The 21,680-nt window shown below is 35.7% G+C and overlaps 1 protein-coding gene across 1 annotated transcript; it reads right to left on the bottom strand.

Moving 5' to 3' along the window:
- Positions 1 to 1,028: 1,028 nt before the first annotated feature.
- Positions 1,029 to 18,320, bottom strand: LOC127860936 (uridine phosphorylase 1-like). Its single transcript, XM_052399252.1, has 8 exons — positions 17,948 to 18,320; positions 14,291 to 14,411; positions 13,785 to 13,937; positions 9,371 to 9,485; positions 8,573 to 8,643; positions 6,933 to 7,071; positions 3,896 to 4,042; positions 1,029 to 3,360 (listed from the first exon to the last, which is right to left on the bottom strand). The coding sequence occupies exons 1-8, from the start codon at positions 18,001 to 18,003 to the stop codon at positions 3,224 to 3,226; spliced, it is 939 nt and encodes a 312-aa protein (XP_052255212.1). The 5' UTR covers positions 18,004 to 18,320; the 3' UTR covers positions 1,029 to 3,223.
- Between the last annotated feature and the right edge of the window lie 3,360 nt (positions 18,321 to 21,680).

Below are 21,680 nucleotides of genomic sequence, written 5' to 3'. Positions count from 1 at the left end.
ATAGTTTTGATATTTGTGAGGAAACAGTAATACTGAACATTAACCATGCTCTCAAGTATCCATTATATGCATCTTTTGACGATTTAAAAACCTGAACATTATAAAGCGTTCCAACGCGAAACGATGTAATAATTTGGAGAGTTCTGTTGTCTTTATATTTTGGGATACTACGAGGAGTGCTTATATAAAGTCTAAAATAAATCACTCATTGTATGAGCACGGTTGGCCGAGTAGTCTAAGCGATAGAAAAGTTAAGTTATTAAATATATATGTCTTTGTCTAGACTGTTGCAAATTTAACACACGTTGCTTTAAATGCACTCTAGACTTATTGTAATTTAGCAATCAATATCAGAAGCACAGAATGGAGAAAATACTAAATTATCTAGAATAATTGAGTTATTATGTGATTATTTCACATTGGCTTGATAGGTTGAATAATTGTCATTGTATGTGCGTAGTTGAGAAATAGCTGGTCTCTAAAATCGCGTATACAGACATGGCGCTGCAAAGCGGAAGTAAAAGAAGCACCTAATTTAATATGTTACGACTAAATATGCATGATTTTAGTGTCGATTTAAACTCTTTGTATCGTTAACATCTCTGTTTGCTTTCTTATATGTTAGCTGAATCACAGAGTGGCTACATGAGCGATAAAGATGCGAGTTGTATTACCAGCTTTACATGATAGAATTCTTCACGAGAACACCGCGCACAGTCATTTACTCAAACTAAAATATGCCATAATGTGTCGCGTTCTTAGAAAACTGGGCATAATGCATGTGCGTAAAGTGTCCTCCTAGATTAGCCTGTGTAGGCCGCACAGACTAATCAGGGAAGACATTTTCCGCTTTTGTGGTATTTTTCGCTTAAAGGAAGTCCATTTTTACCGAAAATCTTGTTTAGGCGGAAAGTGTCGTCCCTGATAAGCCTGTGCGAACTGCACAGGCTAATCTGGGACGACACTTTAAGCACATGCATTATGTCCAGTTTTCTCAGAACGCGACACTAATGATAATCCACATACGCTTTCATGTTTTCAGTTTATTATATTCAAAACAAAACAATATATGATACAAGCACACAGTATCACTGCATATCTATGTACATAAGGAATGTGTACCTGATAACAATAGAATTTAAAGGAATTATAGACTGAGATATGATCAGAAATAAGACGTAGACATGTGATATCATTAAACAGTTGACACTGTTAGTTATATTTACATCACAAATTGCAGTCTGTTTGCTACTGAAACCTACCAGTGTGACACATTACACATTTACAGTATAAAATATTGAAAATGTTGACACCAGACCGCTTAATTACTTAAATAAAATATACATTCGTAAATTAAATTGTAAATGAAAAGCGATATTTGGCGACAATGTACATAATATACATTGGAAACGGTACAATGAGTCAAATTCGTGTATGTATAACAGTGACTCGAGAGAAAATATTACACAATTCTGTTATAAATGAATAACATAGCGAGGTAGTAAAATATCTTAATTAAGGATCAAATAATATGGGTATCAAGTAACAGTGACTCACTCGAGAGAAAATACTACACAATTCTGTTATAAATGAATAACATAACGAGGTAGTAAAATATCTTAAGGATGAAATAATATGGGTATCAAGTCAGCATAAATAAAGCGCGACTGTTATGTGGTACGAAAAACGTGGAAGTGAAATATGGCACAATCTCTTTATACAAAACTGATATGAACGGTACAAAAAACATCTATATACAATAATGACTGTTACGCAACATGCAATTTGTAGTTTAACCCATTTATGCCTAGCGTCTAGAAAAAAAGGCCTTGGCAAACAGCGTAGACCCAGATGAGACGCCGCATGATGCGGCGTCTCATCAGGGTCTGCGCTGTTTGCTTAAAGGAATTTCTGTAAGAAATATTCTTAATATATCAATAAATATACTAGACATCCCTAATTTTGGAAATAAATTGATCCAATTAAGAAGGATGGGAGAGTCCACTAGGCATAAATGGGTGTCAATGCTTTATTATCGCATTCTACAACCAACCAATTAATCAAACCTCTTTTTGTGGAACCATCAATAAAATATTGTTTGAGTGAAATCGTATAAACGAATCTGAACAGACATTTGGGGATTTTTCAACAAAGCAAATGTATTGTGTACATGCACAGCAGTAAAATATTTGTGTTTTATACAATTATAATATTGAATACAACTTTCCTTTCGTTTATTTTATGAAACTACTTCATCTAAACTATTGTTCTAGTTTTATTATTCATCGATGTTTTATCTATTTAAAAAGTTAAACATTAATACCAAACACAACAGTTGCAACTTAAATAAAGAAAATTATACACCATCAAATATAAACGCTGAGCAAATACAACTTACTTCAGTAGGTAAACTTAAAGATTGTCAAAACCTGTAAGCGCTATTGCATTCGTTGACTGCAATATAATACAACGCTTTTATTTGAGTCGCGTTCTGAGAAAACTGGGCATAATGCATGTGCGTCAAGTGTCGTCCCAGATTAGGGACGACACTTTCCGCTTTTATGACATTTTTCGTTTAAATGAAGTCTCTTCTTAATTAAATCTTATTTAAGCGGAAAGTGTCGTCCATGATTAGCCTGTGCGGACTGCACAGGCTAATCTGGAACGACACTTTACGCACATGCATTATGTCCAGTTTTCTCAGAACACGACTCATTTGTCAACATGCTGTTGTGTAACGCTTTATATATCACTATATATCACTCGACTCACAACCTAACATATGAGTGAATTCGTACAAAATGTTATCAACTTATGATCAAATCTGGCTAATATGACGTCTCTCGAAACCGTTAAAATACCTGTAGTTTTTCGCACTTATATAAATGCAATTTACACAGTAAAATATGTATTTTTGTTACGGTGTTCATGAACGGTCCTATGCATTATTCGTGTGCAAACAATGTTCGATTCACAAACGCATAATGCTGCCTACTTAAGTGTCGTCCAAGCTAAGCATGTACAGTCCACAAAGGCTAATGGGACGACGCTTTCCGCATTAACTGGATTTTTGTTTAAAAAGACTTCCTTCAAACAAAACTCAATAAAAGTGAAAAGTGTCGTCCCTGATTAGCCTGTGCGAACTGCACAGGCTACTATGGAACGACAATTTATGCAAATGCATTAAGCCCACGCGCCTCATGCATCCGGCTCGCATCGACAACTAAAGCCCAAGGGTCGATTTTATGAAGCGCGCCGCGAGCATCTGCGGATAGGTCTGCCACTCGTGGAGTAGCTGAAGGTTGGTGGTAATGCCGTCCCCTTCAAACCGGTCAAGGAGTGTAACACACAGCACGGCACCTAGAATAACAATTAAACATAGTATACGGTGGTATAATCGAATGCTCAGTTCTAACATAAAAGCCAATAACTTAGAAAACCGAGCTTAATGCATGTGCGTCAAGCGGCGTCCGATATTAGCCTGCGTAGTCCACACAGGCTAATCGGAGGCTTAATATACCATTTATATTGAATGTTAACTAAGAAAAGACTTCAGTTAAACGAACAATTTCATAGAACTGTAACAATTATTAAACAATGCTAAATGAGACAATTTTTAGCAAACTCTCGTTAGTTGCCTACAATTCATAAAACAGTTGAAGCTGTATGCACTCGTTATGCGACACAACAATCCACCCATAATCTATGTAATTTTGAGTAATCCTTAATTTGCTATTTAACAACACTGTGTAGGTGATAATGCTTCATTTGTGCTCAGCAAAGTTATATTATTTTATTATGATAAACACAACTGTCGTCCGAATACTTATGATACAAATTTGCACGGTGCCCCTGAATATTCTTCATTTATAAACGACAACATCGCGTAATTCACCTTTGATGTTAGCTCTGTGACACATCGCAATAAAGCCCAGTGATTCCATTTCCAAGTTGGTCACCCCAGCCTCGTGCATTTCCCGTAACCACAACATTTTCTCCTCTTCGTCGTGCTCGCAGAAAGCGCCATCTATGCGACCTTGGCCTGTGAATATTGTTAACCACGTGCATTTAAGGCCAAATTATATGAGCCTATATCTGGAAAAAGGGCGCCTCCTGCATGTGCGCAAACTGTCGTCCCAGATAAGCCTGTGCAATCCAATCAGGCTAATCAGGGACTAGACTTAAACTGGATTTTCGCTATGAAGAGACTTACTTTAAAGTTTAAACAAAAAATACTATTATAGCGTAAAGTGTCGTCCCTGATTAGCCTTATGCGGACTACACGGGCTAATCTGGGACGACACTAAACGCACATACATAAAACCCCTTTTCCCATATTTTTTTTTCAATTTCACACCTTACACTGCACTGCCCGGGGTTATTTTGCTTAAGTGTATTGGCACCTTGTCATTTCCACGTGTGGTGACTATTATATAGAGAATACTAGGTTAGCGTTGAATACAGAGAAGTTTATGTTGCGAGGCTTAGAACGCCGGAAGCGCGAGCCTTGGCGAGCGCTTTCGGTGTTCGAGCCGAGCAACATAAACTTCTCTGTATTCAACGCTAATACTAGTATTCTATTTATCCCATTTGATTTTTTCAACGTGACGTTTAACATAAATAGATCTAATAACCTTAACAATAATTTTAATTCCGTCATTAAAGCGCTTAAAATCTAACAAATGTAACCATGCGTAGTGATATACATGTATTTGTTCTGGTACGCGAAATAGTCTTTAAAAAATTCACACACAAACTGTAAAACAAGTAAAAATATCACCATATGCATACATTCAATTTTACGCAGTATGCGAATTTTAACACATTACGACCGCGAAAAGAAGATTTTACTTTACTATAATTTATTTTATTTTCGAAAGAAAATGATCAAAATCCAATCTGGCGGCCATTACTCCTGACAAAATGCTGTCGATGTCAACATACATGTACACCATCGACGACCTAGTTCTGGCTACCATTACTTTAAATGTCGCTTATTATGATTTTTGACTGGCGCGACTTTGTACAGGTCTGTCAATACTAAATAAAATGTACGCTGAAGTTTCTTTAGCTATCGAAGACCTTGACAATTTTGACGAGTAAACAGACAATTGCAGCGACTGACACTTTATTTGACAAAATATACAGGGCAATACGTTTTCCGACTTCGGACGACGAATTTCAGGACGCGCAGAACGTGTTTTTTATATAATGTTATGGGTATGCCGTGTGTGATCCGATGCATGAATGGCGCCCATGTTAAAATCATTTCCCCGAGATCAGGGAACGACAAAAGTACAATCAAAAATCAAAACATGTAAGAACTAGTATCTTACCTTTAATTATCCTTTAAAATCCATCTAAAAATCCATTTAACTCAATTATTGACGATTTTGCATCTAGGGTCTTTAATAATTATTTTAGCATAGTTAAATAAAGACCCTTATGCCATTCTATCACTTTATTCAAATGAGTATATGAACGCGATAAACTTTCTTCTTCGTCACACGCTACGTCATGTACTCTACATTACTGCTGTTCAAATGAACCGGAGCAGTTTATCTAATAATAGCCGTTGGTAAACTCGGTTGCATTTGCAGATTTCTGCATATAAACATAATTATGTTTAAACTTGCACAATGTTTTATTTATCTATGGTAAATGCCCTTATTGTACGAAAAAATAATCTAATATATAAATACACAAAGAATGGAAAACATTCAAGTACACAACAGATGAATGAGTAGAAAATACCCGTGTACAAATGGGACGTTCCCAATTCCAGTGTGGTGCTATTTTTACCATCTTATACTTTACACAGCTCTATGCCTAACGTGAATTAAATAGGAAAGCAAACATAGCAGATTATTCATGAACTGTGCGATATGTGTATGGCTTGTTGTACATTCTTAATATTTAAGTTAAATGTCAAAAGTATATGCTTTGGTTATAAACAATGCACATTACACTAAATAATGTCATATGACTAGATTTAAAGGTTGAAGGTCGTATAATTTTGAAGCTCAAGTTTTGTCGACTTTGTTTCTTATGAAAAATCATTCAGTGGTAAAGTAAATATACATAAAAAAATAACAAAACAAAAATCGTGTAATTTGATATTTTATTTCAACATTTCTTTTGGTGAATATATCATATATATTTTTTTCTGCAAAATATGCACATTTTCTTTTCATGGGTGACCTTAAAATTCGATCAATGAACCAAACAATTTCGACCTAATTTTAGCGCATATCGCATGACGTCATTTAAAAAGTAGTCCGTGCACGCGACAGGTATATTCCACAGTGTTGAATACAAGCAAGTATATTCCACAACGTGTTATACCGTCAATGTCGCGGTGAAAATGCGATAAAAGCTGATAATCAATACACTGCTGAAGCGAAATATTCGAATTGCTGTAAAGTCAGTGAAGAGAAATGATTGCAAAGAATGGTAGTATAGTTAATACACAGTAATGCAATTCTCACCCGCGGAAAATGAATATACTGCGTAAGATCACATGCAAAAACAAAGTGGTATTTAACTAATAAAAAGTATGGCGGATAGTGATGAGAGCTTTAAGGGTTGATGATTGGTTAACTCAAGGAGTGGGATAACCAATTAGGTGGTCAGATATTCTTTAAATGAACTGCTTTCATTGAAAACTGTGCGTGATGCATGTGCGTTAAGTGTCGTCCCAAATAAGCGCGTGTATTCCGCACAAGCTATTCAGGGACACCACTTTTCGCCTTAACTGGATTCTTGTTTTTTAAAAAGGGACCTCCTTTAAAGACAATTCCATAAAATCGGAAATTGTCGTCTCTGGTTACCATGTGCGGACTGTATAGCCTTATCTGGATTGACACATTACGCACATGCATTAAGCCTAGTTTTCCCATTACGCGGCTGAAATTTTGCCTTTGAGCACATACCTTCATAGAAATCGTCCGCGCATAGTGTGGTGCCCTTGACTGTCTTGTATCGGTCGTCCTCAAGGGCGAGGTTATGAAGGTTCTGGGCCAGATCCTGGTCAACCACGGCCGGGCGCTCCACCTGCTTTCCGAGAATGATCTGCGGATATGAGATGACATGCATGGTGATTTTTAAAACATCGATTTGAGAAAAATGTCAGGGACGAAAATGTCCGCTTGTATCGAATTTTTCGTTAAAAAGAAAGTCTTCTAACAGAAATCAGCGGGACCTGTAAATCAACTCTGAAATACACACCCGCCAGTGAAGGCGGAAAGTGTCCTCCCAGATTTAGCCTGCGTGGACTGCAAACTCTTGTCTGGGACGACACTTTACGCACATGCAATAAGTCCAGTTTTCCCAGAACTTGACTCGTATAATGGAAGACAGGATTAAGTATCAATCGATTTCAATCGTCTTTAGTCCGGAAACTGATATATATATATATATATATATATTCACTGTAGCGGTACTTTAATACATTCATGCATAAAGTTCCGCGCCCAGCAATAACCTAACATGCATACAGAAGTAGTTCGTGTACATTTTGATCAAACATAACATCTTCAATAATGATTTGAGACTGGGTCAGATACTAGCTGACGTGATACAATTGTGGATTATACATAATATTGAATGAAATAACTATGTTAACATTCCGGAGTTTATAACACATCTTGGTGTGAACCAAACGAATAATATACATGTGTAATAAAGTACGGTTTAGTCATAAATCAAATATTGACGCCCCAAGGTCATATTAACAAACCCATGTTTAGATATCATCTTAAAGTAAAGAATATTTTTTAACTTTATAAACTAATTGAAAGTCAATTCTAGCATGGTGGTTAAAACTTTTGATTGTATTATTATTCATTAAGAACTATATTTAGATGAAATAAGCACCATTTTAGTTTGTATATATGTGTCTTGTTCTGTGAAAGCTGTTCATAATGCATGTGCGTAAAGTGTCGTCCCAGATTAGCCTGTGCAGTCCGCACAGGCTAATCAGGGACGACACTTTCCGCCTTAACTTGATTTTCGGTAAGGAGGGACTTCCTTGAAACTAAAAACACCATTTAAGCGGAAAGTGTCGTCCCTGATTAGCCTGTGCGGACTGCACAGGCTAATCTGGGACGACACTTTACGCACATGAATTAAGCCCAGTTTTCTCAGAACAAGACACATATATTCAAAGATGATGTGACTAAGACTACTCTCTATTCTTAAGTCCAAGACTGAGTTTGTTAATACGGGCTACGGTTTGCATTATATTAATTGGACGTTGCAATACATGTATAGTAAATTGTTAACAGCCAAGTAAATCAATGCTCTTGACCTAATAATTTCGAATTGAAAACACTTGTTTATATGTTCAAGTTAACGTTCGCCTGAATTGTTAGTACTTCAGGTACTCAATGGAACGTCCTTGAGATTTCGATAGAGGTGACCCAACATTCGATAATCGACAGACCATTATACAAATGCCAACCTGATAACATAATCAAATGCAAATGTTTGCACTGATTAATTAATTTGTATTGCGTAATGCCATTTTCTTTAACGAACCACATTGATTTCTCTTTATATCACCGTTGTTTACCTGCTTATAAATTGGTTCCAACTGGCCGTTCACGACGCTTTCACTTATCACAACTGTCCCGGGTTCAAGGCCTGAAAAGAATGTTCAATATATAACCCCTGGCGTTTAAAACGACGTAAATGTAATAGTTAAATTTTGAAATGAATCCAAGAACTTAATATAACATAAATAGCGTTAACATTTCTAGACTAAATTAGTACGGGTTGCACACAAGTGGCAGAGGGAAAGCTGTTTGTGAGATGTTATGCCATTTTTACTGAATTATTTTTAAGAATGAAGACGGTCAGTAAACACAGACAGTCCTCCTGGGCCAAGGTAGCCCAACTTAGAAGTTAACAAGCTCTACGTACACGTGCTTATACAATTAACTGACAGCAGCCATGCTTTAATGAGAGGAAGGGGGTGACTACCAATATCAATGACTTCATTACCATTCCGCAAACACTGATGTGACCGGTCCTATATTCGAAATCACGGTCACCAGTTGTCAGTCAAATGCTGTCACCACTAATCTAGAGGAACAGCTAAGTTATTGTCGCCGGTTAATTGCCTTTTCTTTATTTGCATTTTCTATCAAACACTTTTGACCGCATATCAGTTGTCCTGCAACGACGACGACTTGCATCATACTCATGTTTACCACATTTATTGTGGTGATTCACGTGAGAAAGATGTTGTTGTTGTTTTGTTGTTGTTTGATGCTGCTGATGATTGAATAATGATAAGGAGGAGTGAGAAGAGGATTGGTACTTTGATGATGGTTATACCGATGATATCGTAATCAACCGCCCTCCTTACCTATCCCGCCGGAAGTGCCTATCCGGAAGAATGTCACGTCCTCACATCCGGCGTAGTACACAAGTTTCACAATCTCCTGGAACACTATTGACAGGGACGGGATACCTATGCCATGCTGTAATACAAATAAGCCTCGTTGTTTCGTACAAAGGGGGCGTAACAAGTCCGCACAAGCTAATCAGGAACGACACTTTTCGCCTTAATTGGATTTGTGCTAAGAAGAGACGTTCTTTAAACAAAAACGTATCATAAAAGCGGAAAATGTCGTCCCTGGTTAGGGACGGCACTTTACGCACATGCATTTAACTCTGGTTTCTCAGAGCGAGGCTCAAATCTTTCGGTCATACGTTTTTGTTTATTATACGGCGTTCCGCCTGTAGCGCCATTTTATGTCGCATCGCCGTTATATGTCACAAGCTACGAGATTTGTCGCAACGTTGACAATAAATGTCGCAACAATTTCAACAGCCGAAATATGTCGCAGCATTAACGATAAATGTCGCACACATTTGTAAGTCATGTTAAAAAATTAAAAGTTGAAGTTAAAACGACTAAAACTTTAAGGTTAGATTTAGATTACCCGACGAGGTTCTTTGGGTCGACTTCCATCTCAATGGTCAGTTTTGAGTTAGTATTTTGATAAATTTCCGTTAAGTTTATGCCCAGGGTTGCGAGAGAATTTACATATTTTACTTGCATACATTAAGTGAACCCTTAAATTGTATGTTGTGTCATTTTAACATTCAGGTTCGCTGATGCATTGGTGTTTAGTTTTTTAACCACGATCTAAAGTGGTTTGGGAAAATTATTTTTATAATTTGAGGAAATATAGATTTTTTTATGAGTTTTCACAAAATTAAATCTTCTATGCAAGCCGCAATATTAAGCTTACCAGGATCAGATTTTTTTTATTTAATAAACACTTGTATACAATATATTTTGCTCAATAAAAGAAAGACAATTACTCCCAATCTTGTGCTATATATATAGATATAAAGTCTATGATTTTGTGTTCGATTATTTATGCGTGAAAAAACGCATGGGTAATAATAATACACGTATAATAAAATCGTTACCATGCGCTATTTATAGAAATATTAGCTACTTGATTTACAAAATCCGATTTTTTTTAGAACGTACAATACGAGTTTTACAACGCAATTCAATAAATAAACACTAAACGTTAGTCCTTGTAGTAATATGCATTTCGGGTCGCGTCAAGTATTTCAATTCACTTCACTTATTCCGAATCGCAATAATGGTAGTATTTTGTCTCATCAACCTTGTAATAGTATTGAACAGGCTTGACCATATTTTTTTTCATTCCACTTTTATTGCACCTCAATTTGATTGTATTGTGTTTTAACTGGCGCTGCACTACGACGTTGTCTTATATTTTGTTTGATAGGTGGATGTTCATGTACCTTTCGCTTTCTGAGCGCCACACACATAGTAACGCAAATTAGCTTGGTGTGGAAGCGTGACGCTTGTATGTAAGTGAAGTTACCAATGTATCCGATTGAGGTAATATACCGTTATTGAAGCATGTCTCTTTGAAGCGGGACTGTTCGATTTTGTCAAATATTTATGAGTTTATATAAAATGTGTAAAAAAACTTATTATACATATATTTCAATATAAATTAAAATAAAAGTTAAGAAGAACATGTGTCGAAAAATGCGAAATAAGCCAGATATTTAATACTGAAATCGAAACTGTCTGTACGGTCGAATTCGCCAGCATGTATGTCATTCATGTACGATGTGAATCTAGTTTAGTTTAACGGATCATTCTAATTTCCTTCAACGATATCTATTCATACGACACACGAACACTAACTCCGATCCTAATAAAAAGACGAATGCTTCGGTTATTGTAGGAAAATACTTGTATGTACGAAATATCTTCGTCATAATCGGCTCGGGGCGCTAATTTGTCTTTGTTGCTATGAAATTTGTCTTCAATGTACACTTTTTCTTGCCTATGTTGTGTTATTGTAACATGTTTGTATCACTATATTACAATTTAACACATATAAAAATCGTGCAGTCCCGCTTTAAATCGGGAAAAAATGTTTAACTGATTCGACCGATTCACCATATTTTGCTAAAATACCACTTTTAAATATTTTGATACAGGTCACACATCAAATGCATACGGTCAAAAATTCACTTTGTCGCTTTTATTATTGTGTTTAATGTCCTGCGCCCATAGTTCAGTAGCCAAAAGTCCGAATCAAGAGTTTTCTCATGCAATTGACTATCACGTTCTTGTAGAGAACACAAACAACCACAACGCTGGTATTGACGTACCGTCTGAATTCGTCATATGCACGTGACCATTAATGCACGTTAGACTTTTTTTATTTTAACGTTTAGTACCAATGTTTCAGTTGCCAGAATTTTCATACAAGAGTTTTCCATCCATCAACTTACACGTGTTAGTATAACCCATGACAGCCACGTGACTTTATCACCATGAAAGATGTTTGTCTCATTTACACGTAATTTTATTAGTGGCGTTTGGTTATTGGGAAAAAGTTACTGTACGTGAAAAGTCATCCGGCTACACCTTATCTTGTGTATAATATTTATAACGCCCATGTGTCTGAGATTTCCTGGACTGAAGACTAACACAAAGCCCTGCAAAGTTGGTGTACATGACAGACCATTAAACGCAATTATTTAAATGGTAACGTACAGCGACCAAATTGTAGAATCTTAAGTCCCAATTAAGAGATTCCTCGGTCTATGGATGAAGACGTACTTGAACAGCTATAAAGCTAATCTGAATTCGTCACGTGTACATGATCATTAATCCAATTTAGCGTTATCATTGTGTTTTTGAACGTACAGTGACGATTTTTAAGTGGCCAAAAGAAGCAACCGAGAGTTCCGGACTAAAAAAAATAATCGCGTTTGTCGAAATGGACGTATACGTCTAGAAATCCTACTTTCAGTTTTAAAAGCGGTACCGTTTGAAAAATAATACATTACTTGCTAACTAGGCTATATATTAAATTTTATCTATGCCAATTAGAATATATCTGGTTGTAAAAAGGCAGACTCTTTTTTGCGCTTTAAAACTAAAACATAATCGCGTTTGTCGAAATGGACGTTTACATTTAGAAATCCTACTTTCGGTTTTAAAATTAAAAAAAAATACTTGCTAACGAGGCTAAAGATTTAATGAAAATTTTGCAAACTTTCAAATTGCATCTATATGTATTGATTAACATGTATTTTATTTCAAGGTGTGTGGCTTTAAGCATTAATTGAAAACAACGATATCAAAAAAATAAAAAGAGCATATCAGTCTTCAGTCAGTTCATCACTGTGCCAGTACAAACTACGGCAAATGCCAGTTCGTCTGCAAAACAGTAAATTCATGAACATGCACTGCAGTCATGTATCTAACATACAATATTCATTTTTTTATGTTAATTTGTGTTGCTGTAATAATATTACAGTTTTATCACATCTTACAACCTTGGCAAATCTTGATAACAGCAGTCCATTTAGCACATTGAAATCAATAACTGGCTACTTGAGCCAAGAATTATAAGAATTAATTTGGTCAATATTGACCACAACTGACCATTTCTTACAATACTGACCGCAACTGACATTTAAAAAAAAAACTGGCCACAATTGACCGGATCGGAAAATACTAATTAAAAACTGACCATTCTGGTGGAACCTCGCCGGGTAATCAAGATCTAACCTTAAAATGTTAGTCATTTTACTTCAACTTTTCATTTTTACATGACTTACAAAGGTGTGCGACATTTATCGTTAATGTTGCTACATATATCGGCAGTTGACGTTTTTGCGACATTTATCGTTAAAGTTGCGACATATATCGTCAGTTGGATTTGCGACATTTATCGTTTCTTGCGACATTTATCGTCAACGTTGCGACAAAATTCGTAGCCTACGACATATAACGGCGATGCGACATTTAACGGCTCTACGCCGCAATCGTAGATGTGCATGTACACATAGGTATTTAAAACTTTAACTGTCTACATAATTATATCAGTTATACGCGTACAATTTAGTACTCCAAAAATATTAATGCACGCAATATAAAAACGTACTCGAAAAGGTATAAATGAAGATCAATTTTAAAACTTGACTGTACATTGTTAAATATTAAAACCAGTATTATAATGAAACTTCTTAATTAATATGTTTCTGTTTACATTACTCGATGTAATGTCATGAAAGAGCAATATGTGTTAAAAATTATCACCCTGTATGGACCTAATTATTTAGTAAACAATCTTTGCTTTAAAAAAATCAAAAATATAAATGCATTTTAAGAAATTTCACAATCATTCATAATTGGTCTGGCGACCTCGTAGGTACATACAATCTAAAACTGATGACGTAGATCGAACACGTGTACTTACGCTTACGGACAGGACGGGTCCTGCCTTATAGAGGGCGTACCGGTCAGTGTTTCCGGCGAAGTTATGGGCGGGAGCAGTGCCAAGGCCGAGCTCTCGGGACATGAACCTAGCGAACTTCTCCATCCTTGAGGGGGTACCGCCGAAACATACAAACTGTACAGGGAAAAGAATGGATTATATCTTTTAATCTTATATTTCCAAATCCACTGGCGGCTGGGAAAACGGAAATAAATGCATTTATCTAAGTCGATATAAGTTCGGTTTGTTATCATAATAGTAAAATGTGTAGTCGCTCATATTATTACGAAAACATAGTACCTGTGAATCCATCTGTAATTGCTTTATGTATGTTATTGTTGATAATTGTAAAGTGCTACCAATGATGATTGGAATAACCGATGGAGAGTTTACGTCGAAACGTTCAGAATTTCTGACTTAAAAAGTTCATTAATAAAACGTGTTTTGTGCGAAACAATAAGTCATTTTCTTTTTTGAAATACGCAAACCTTGACGTCGCCGAACATCTGTCGGAGGTCGTTGTCGCCGCTGCTGAGGGCAATGTGGTACAGGTGGTCGTTGGGGATCGACAGAAGATTCTGGTTGTGTAGCGGTACCCGGCACGAGGAGCTTTGGGCAGAGAGGAAGTGACGTAAATAGGCGCATTTTTTCATTTTGCGTTAATAAGAGCTGAGTGCTTATGCGCCTGAGGCTGTATCATGTTTGGACAAGGGATGTGTCTCAGTGTTCATTCCTTATTAACGTGATAGACTCAATGAAGTTGGGGCTAATTTGCATTTTAGCTACAGTTTCCCGCTATAGTATTTCATTTTTGAATGAGGTACTTTATTTTAAATGATGGGGACTTGAGAACTTGGGGGCGCCTTATCTGTCTGGTATGGTAACGATCAGTAGAACACACAAGCGCCGAGGGTAGGAATTTAAATCCACTGAGCAAAAAAGAAAATGCATGAAGCAACAACCACGCTAAGCGAACGAACGAGCGTCAAAAACGGGAAAAAATTAGACAACTCAATTGGATTGGTTATAGTGGTAGGTGTTTATGCGAGTACAGTCAGTAGAGCCACGCAATCAAACGCTGCATATATAGTTTCAAACGTAAACAAAGTCTTAAAGTAACATTACTATTCAAAATCAACGAAAATTACGTACAATTGTTCGTTAAATAAACTTAACCAATTAAAAATCAGTGTTCCGTATGGCAATTGCCGAAATTTCAACGTCAGATGTGGTCTGGTAAAATAGATGTTTGTAGATACAAAATGCTCGTTTTTATAATTGTTTTCCATATCTATTCATACGAGACATGAACACTAATATGGTGTTTGTATGTCGTATGAATAGATATATTCGCGGGAATTAATTGTGGCTACAAATAAATAAAAACGAGCATTTTGTATCTTCAAAAATCTATGTAATCATACCACATCTAGCGTTGAAATTTTGGCTATTGCTATAAGGAACACTGATTGTTGAAGTGTTAACTTTATTTTACGAAATACTTAACGAAATTTTCGTAGATTTTGAGCGTTATAGAGACTTTTATTGATTTCGTGCCATCGGGTACATAACACCCACATAAATTCATTGTCATTGGTTTTCCAAACGCTTGTAAAAGTGCGTTTAAGTTGTACAGTACATTTACGCGTAATTCTAGTGTTTACTCTTTATTTTCACTATTACTCAGCAGCCTACGTCGCTTTATGACTCTACATACCGCACGATTTTAAGTAAGTGGCTTGTCGGGCTTTGTATTTGTTTACTAATATTATAAGTCATGTTTGAAGTAAATTCATAGCATTGTACTTACTTCTTACACTTCAGACGGCGATTCACCAAACAAGCCCGAAAAAGCAATGATTCGTACCTTTTATTTTTAAATATATTGTGTGTAATTCGAACAATTGCCTATTCCGTTTTATATTGCAACTGTCATACAGACATTACAGATGAAGCGTACGTTTTACGAAGTCAATATATATATAGCAACATTATGTAGTTGTCAACGACAGACTATCGTTTTGTTTTATGCGTTGCACGTCGCCGCATATAATGACGACACTGATATTTATGAGACTAGTTAGCTGATACAAAGTACATGTCAATTATCTACGTTACTATGACTGTTTGACAGACATATCAAATAGAATGTCATATCAAAAATTCCGCTGATGACGCTTAAAGCCGCTGACTCATTCCGACTAACAGCAAATGTATATCCTGCTGTAATAATGAAAGTGTGTGTACATTAAGTAAACACAAAAACAACAACAAATTTATTCTTTCCAAATAAAGATTGCCAAGAGGGCACATGATCTTTCTTTTAACATTACCAATTTCATCGCGTGTGTTTTCGGAGAGTTTTCGTATTGAAGCCTTGAGAAGAATCAAAATAACCAAAATTGTATTGCAAGTGAGCCGCGCTCGGTGGGAAACCGGGCTTAGTGGATGTGCGCAAAGTGACGTCACAGATTTTCCTTTGCCCGCCCTGCTTTCTCAGAATGAAGCTCAAATACAATAAGTCACGTAAGAGAACATATAATAACACATGACACATTCACAATTCGACAACTACGACAGCATCACTCATGCGTTTTCGTGCAAAGACCTAACCATATAGCGTGTCCCTTATCGATGAAACCAATAAGGCTTTGTCGAAACATAACCTTTCGTTTTGTTCTGCTTTGGAATCACTGTGAACGTAATTAGGCCTGCTCTTAAAACGCAATGTACTGCGTCTGTGTGTTCATAAATAGCAAAACTGGTCATTGGGTCAGTGATACACGTCAGAGCGTATTGTAAACATCCAAGATCATGCAGTTCTGTTTTGGTGGACGTATACTTTTATTACCATAACACAAAACACTGGCCAATATTAAAGACGCGTACAGAAATCGGCTCTGTATTGCCACATCACAAAAGGTATTATCTGATGTAAACAAAAAAGTATGTCATTGACGAATTTTATCTTTCGAAGGAATGAGAATTACTCAATTTAAAATAGATTGAATTCACTGCAAGCATTGCAACAACGACAGTATCACTAGCCACAATGCATGGCATTGTCCCGCAGTATGGAAAAAACAAACGCTGGACATTTTGCAATGTTGCGTCATGCAAAATGCCATATGGGGGGCAAAATTTAATTATTGAAAATGACAAAAATGTACGTGTTCACAAATTTTGTATTCAATAATGCTGTGAATAAATCACAATTGACATTTAACACATACATGTGTATTTCGCTTTTTAAGAAATTCAAAGACGGAAAAAACGTAGAAGATATACCGATTTTAATTAAATAATGTAACATTGAAAATTTAAAGTAAAATGTTATTATCCATGCACATTTATTTAACATACTTTAGCGATAAATTGGTTTAAATAAAATCAAAACTTGGTATTGGGAATCGGTCTTTCTTTGAATCCACAGGATAGGGGAAATAGCCCTACAACAACAACATTTAACTAGCATCTACAATGCACTCCATATCGGCTCGAAAAACTAAAGATAAGACGTATTTAAATAAGCAAATGAGTATGCGATGTGGTTGCAACGAGAGGCTGTCCATTGGCCAAAACTTTTCTGTTGTGGAACATTAGCCCTTGAGAAGAGGCATAAATTGAGCCGCGTTCTGAGAAAACTGGGCATAATGCATGTGCGTAAAGTGTCGTCCCAGATTATCCTGTGCAATCCGCACAGGCTAATCAGGGGCCTGTGCAGTCCGCACAGGCTAATCAGGGACGACATTTTCCGCTGTTATGGTAATTTTAGTTTCAAGGACGTCTCTCCTTACCGAAAATCTTGTTTCGGCGGAAAGTGTCGTCCCTGATTAGCCTGTGCGGACTGCACAGGCTAATCTGGGACGACACTTTACGCACAGGCATTATGCCCAGTTTCCTCAAAACGCGACACAATTTCATATATTTGTCCATTGATTTAAACGTAGCGCAATCACGTCACTGTCAGTGCATAAATAAACGTCATCAGAACAATTTACTGACATACCTCAACGCACGGCAAGAGGCTCAAAACTAGTAGCCGATTAAATAGCAAAAGAAGTAATATGTTAAGCTTTGTGCACAAAAATGACCGAATAATCAATGTAGACATTCATAAAATAGTTTAAACAGCAACAACTTACATGCATTTCTTCTCCACTGCGGTTTCATACGCTCGGTTGTCTTCCAAAATATCCATGGTAATTGATTAAATTCACTTACGAAAAAAACAACAACACAGATTACAGGCAAACAAATATTCAATTTTTCTAATAATTTTACAATGTAAGAGGTAGAAATCACATCAGCGTCGTTCAGATATCATGAGGAGCAATTGTAATCATAAGAACGTTCACAATAACTGTTATGCAAATCAGTCGAATTCGGCTTTTTGAAATGTAGCTTTTAGCTCTTATTATTCGGAAATAGAACACTTAAACCTTAGTTTTGCTATGCCTGCTGTAAGCGGTGGTTTTATGTGCAAGCTAAGTTGTTTGGTTTATAGTGCGACACAATAATCGAGCGACCTTGGATTGGGCTCGATTTAAGCAAGTGTCGATTCATAAACCGCAACGCCGTCTAACGGTGACTGATAAGAATCTAATAGAAATCGGATATGTCAACACAGCAGAGATGATGATGAAATACCGGATAGTTACAGTCCAAACTGAATAATTTATTCATTCAATCACCAAAATAATGACAATATGAGATAACACCCGCATTAAAAAAACAAAAAAACATTGAATGTATTCAATAACTGCATTCATAAAACGGCCACGCAGATTTGCGTTTACAAATATAATTTATTACTTATTCTATCCGACGCATATTCATTCATAAATGAATCTGTATTTTTTTAGAAATATGTTGATCTCGCTCTTTTCAAAACATAATATAAAACCGTTTCACTTTCCAAAAAGTTTGTATTAAAAGTTTCCACACACACAAATCGAAACACATTTCTTGAAATTCATAAGCAAATAGGAAATGAAACATTCTGAAATTTTAACATAAATTGATTTTGTAAAGTAAATTTAAATATAAATGTTTAAGGTAGTTTTCGTTAATTTGCAAAAGAAGTCTACTATTTTGCTGTTATATCATCTTTGAGACCAAGTTTGATTCCTACTAGAATTAAATTAAATCGGACAAACAACGTGTTAACAAGGTAAAGAAATAAAACTTGGTACATATCTCGACATTGAGGAGGTTCCTTGCCTGAGGCTTCACTATTTAGGTGACTATTTTATGACCGGAAGTATGTCCCAGCATGCTTGCATAATAGACCTTTTTCACAATAGGCCAAAATTGAAAAGAGCGCAAAGTCACGTGACTCGCAGGACTCCAGAACGAGGCTGAACGTGTATAAATTTCCAATACTCCCGCGCAACGCCGCATCTGATATCAACCATTCACTCTTTTGAACATTCGGCGATGTAACGACTTAGAAAACACAATATGACATTGTCAGAATAAGTTATAAATATGTAATTCACATTATAAGTGTCAATACATTAAATAAATTGTCTTGATTAATTTAATAAAGTACTTGTTTTTCTCCATTTTTTCACACATTTGACACGCTTTGTTAGAGCTTTTTTATCGCGCTGTTTGAAAAAAGATCTATCTTGTTTATAGACCGTTCCAGAATCGATAAATTGATCGCCACGTGACTGTCCGCCATTACACTTCTGCTAACTTGTGCGAGTCTGCGATTCCAAAAGCCAAAAACGTAGAGAATACCCGCTTTGCCGATGTCGGATAAATAAATTACTTAATGATTTATTTTCAGGCGATTATCACATTTTTGTTGTTAAAATGATTGTTTGAAGGTGAGATTGATTGTTACAAATAAAATGTTTAAAATGCTTTCGTGTATTTTTTTTGTGTGTGTAATCAAGTGGAAATCATCGGCGAAAATTTGCCGGTTCAGTCGCTCATATTATGTCTTTGAATAGAATTTTTACTTTTAACTTGTTACAAACAATTCACGCATGTATTGTTGTGTTGATTTTAATAGCCGCAACATCAAGCAGATTATATTTTAAGTAATACTTATTAAAGATTCTCGCCGTGGTGTAATGGATATGGTGTCCGCCTGGCGACCGGGGGTCACGGGTTTGATCCCCACCGTGGGAGCGTTCTTTAGATCTCCCCCAAAGACACCAAGTACTGGTTCTAGGTCCAGGAAACAGACTCGAGTTTATATAAGCCTTAGGCTTTCGATGCAATCGAGCTTAAATAAATAGGTTTAAACTAAACTAAAGATTCTCGCGAAATTAATTACCGCTAATTGTTTGTAATTGGTCGTTATTGGTAAAACTCTATATTCTAAAATCATATTATATTAAGTATGATATTTTTGATACATTATTTTTCTTGTTCTAATTGAAATAGAAAAAAAAATGTTGTTTAGATTTAAATTAAATTTTGTGAGCTGGAATTATGTCACGTAAAAAACCGAACTTTTTATCATGAGAGAGTGATATTGATCTTGACGATCTTTTAGGTGATTATACGGAATATGAAGAGAATGTGAATATATCTAGTTAAATAGATTTTCAAGTTGGAATCATGTTACAGCTATACAGCTAAAAATACTAAAAAATGAATGTATTTTATAGGTCTTTGCAGTTACGCAAAACATATGGATAACGACACTTGTTTAGTCAATTAATCGAAAAAAACTCTGAAAAAAACACCTAAATAATATTTCAAAAATATATTATTTAGTGCAAAACGAATTTACTAATACATGTATTTGCATCTTAAAAAAAACGCGGCATTAGCATCAAAGTAAAGATTATCTGAAGACTGAAAGGCCGACAATTTAACAGAATAAAGAGCTCTATGCATAAGCCGTATTGTTTTTTTTGTGCAGAAAAGCTTCAATAAATTACAATAGTAATACATCTAATTATAAAATATAATTATCAATGGCATGAGTACGCTAGTGTGATAAACAAATCAGTGATAGAAAGTGTAAGGGGTGCATTGAAAATAAACGTAGTTACAAAGCCCTATTAAAAGCGAAGTGCATGACGGTATTTACATGTAATTTTAATTTGATGGGTATCGTACAAAGAATGACGCTATTGAGGAATATTAACATTCAACTGAAAAACACAACTTCACATTGTGCAAATTGAACGGTGTACTCATGTATATTGAAAGCTCGTTACTAGTGAGTATGAGTGACAATTATCTAACATTTTAACACATATATATTATATACATATATTTTTTTTAACATTTTTTACCTCTGTTGGTGTCAAATGTAAATTTTTGTTTTTATGATGTCGTTCGTGCATGCCGTAACATTAAATCTTCATACGGAATGACGTAGTTTTAATTTTATCCTACAGCTAAACGATTTTACAGAACAAAATAGCACCTATAAAGAAAACATAAGGTTTTCTATACAGATATTTTTAGATAAGGTTTATTCCACAGATAGTTTTAGAACATGTACATAGGGACTACTTGTTTGGCCTTTCACCCCTGTTTAAAGGTCAAATGCACTTAAGACTAGTAGACAAATTATGTAAAAAAATATATTGTAGGATAAATAGACTACTATGTTAGTGTGATTGTGTACTTAAATTTATCCCACTCGTCTCAGAAAAGCTTACAAGGCTCGGCAAGCCTCGCCATGTAAACCTTTCTTCATTCGTGGGATAAATTTAAGTACACAATCAAACTAGCATAGTATTCTCTATAACCGATACCCGCTAAATACGTTAAATATTTGTACGTAAATTTTATAATTATTAAATACTATATTTTTTCATAAATTAAACGGGCTAGTATCTTTACGGTGTACAATTTCTGATATTCTATATTGAACATAACTTTTAATTTGTACAATATGTA

Source organism: Dreissena polymorpha, chromosome 15 (assembly GCF_020536995.1).
Source record: "Dreissena polymorpha isolate Duluth1 chromosome 15, UMN_Dpol_1.0, whole genome shotgun sequence".
NCBI classification, from domain to species: Eukaryota; Metazoa; Mollusca; class Bivalvia; order Myida; family Dreissenidae; genus Dreissena; species Dreissena polymorpha.
Note: the sequence above shows the minus strand (reverse complement) of the source record. Positions and strands in the feature narration are given on the sequence as shown.

Coding starts and splice junctions, on each gene's coding strand:
- LOC127860936 (XM_052399252.1), bottom strand. CDS start 18,003: ATGGATATTTTGGAAGACAACCGAGCGTATGAAACCGCAGTGGAGAAG. Junction 14,412..17,947: donor GCAGTGGAGAAGAAATGCAT/GTAAGTTGTTGC, acceptor CTCTGCCCAAAG/CTCCTCGTGCCGGGTACCGC. Junction 4,043..6,932: donor CGCGGACGATTTCTATGAAG/GTATGTGCTCAA, acceptor CAATATTCACAG/GCCAAGGTCGCATAGATGGC.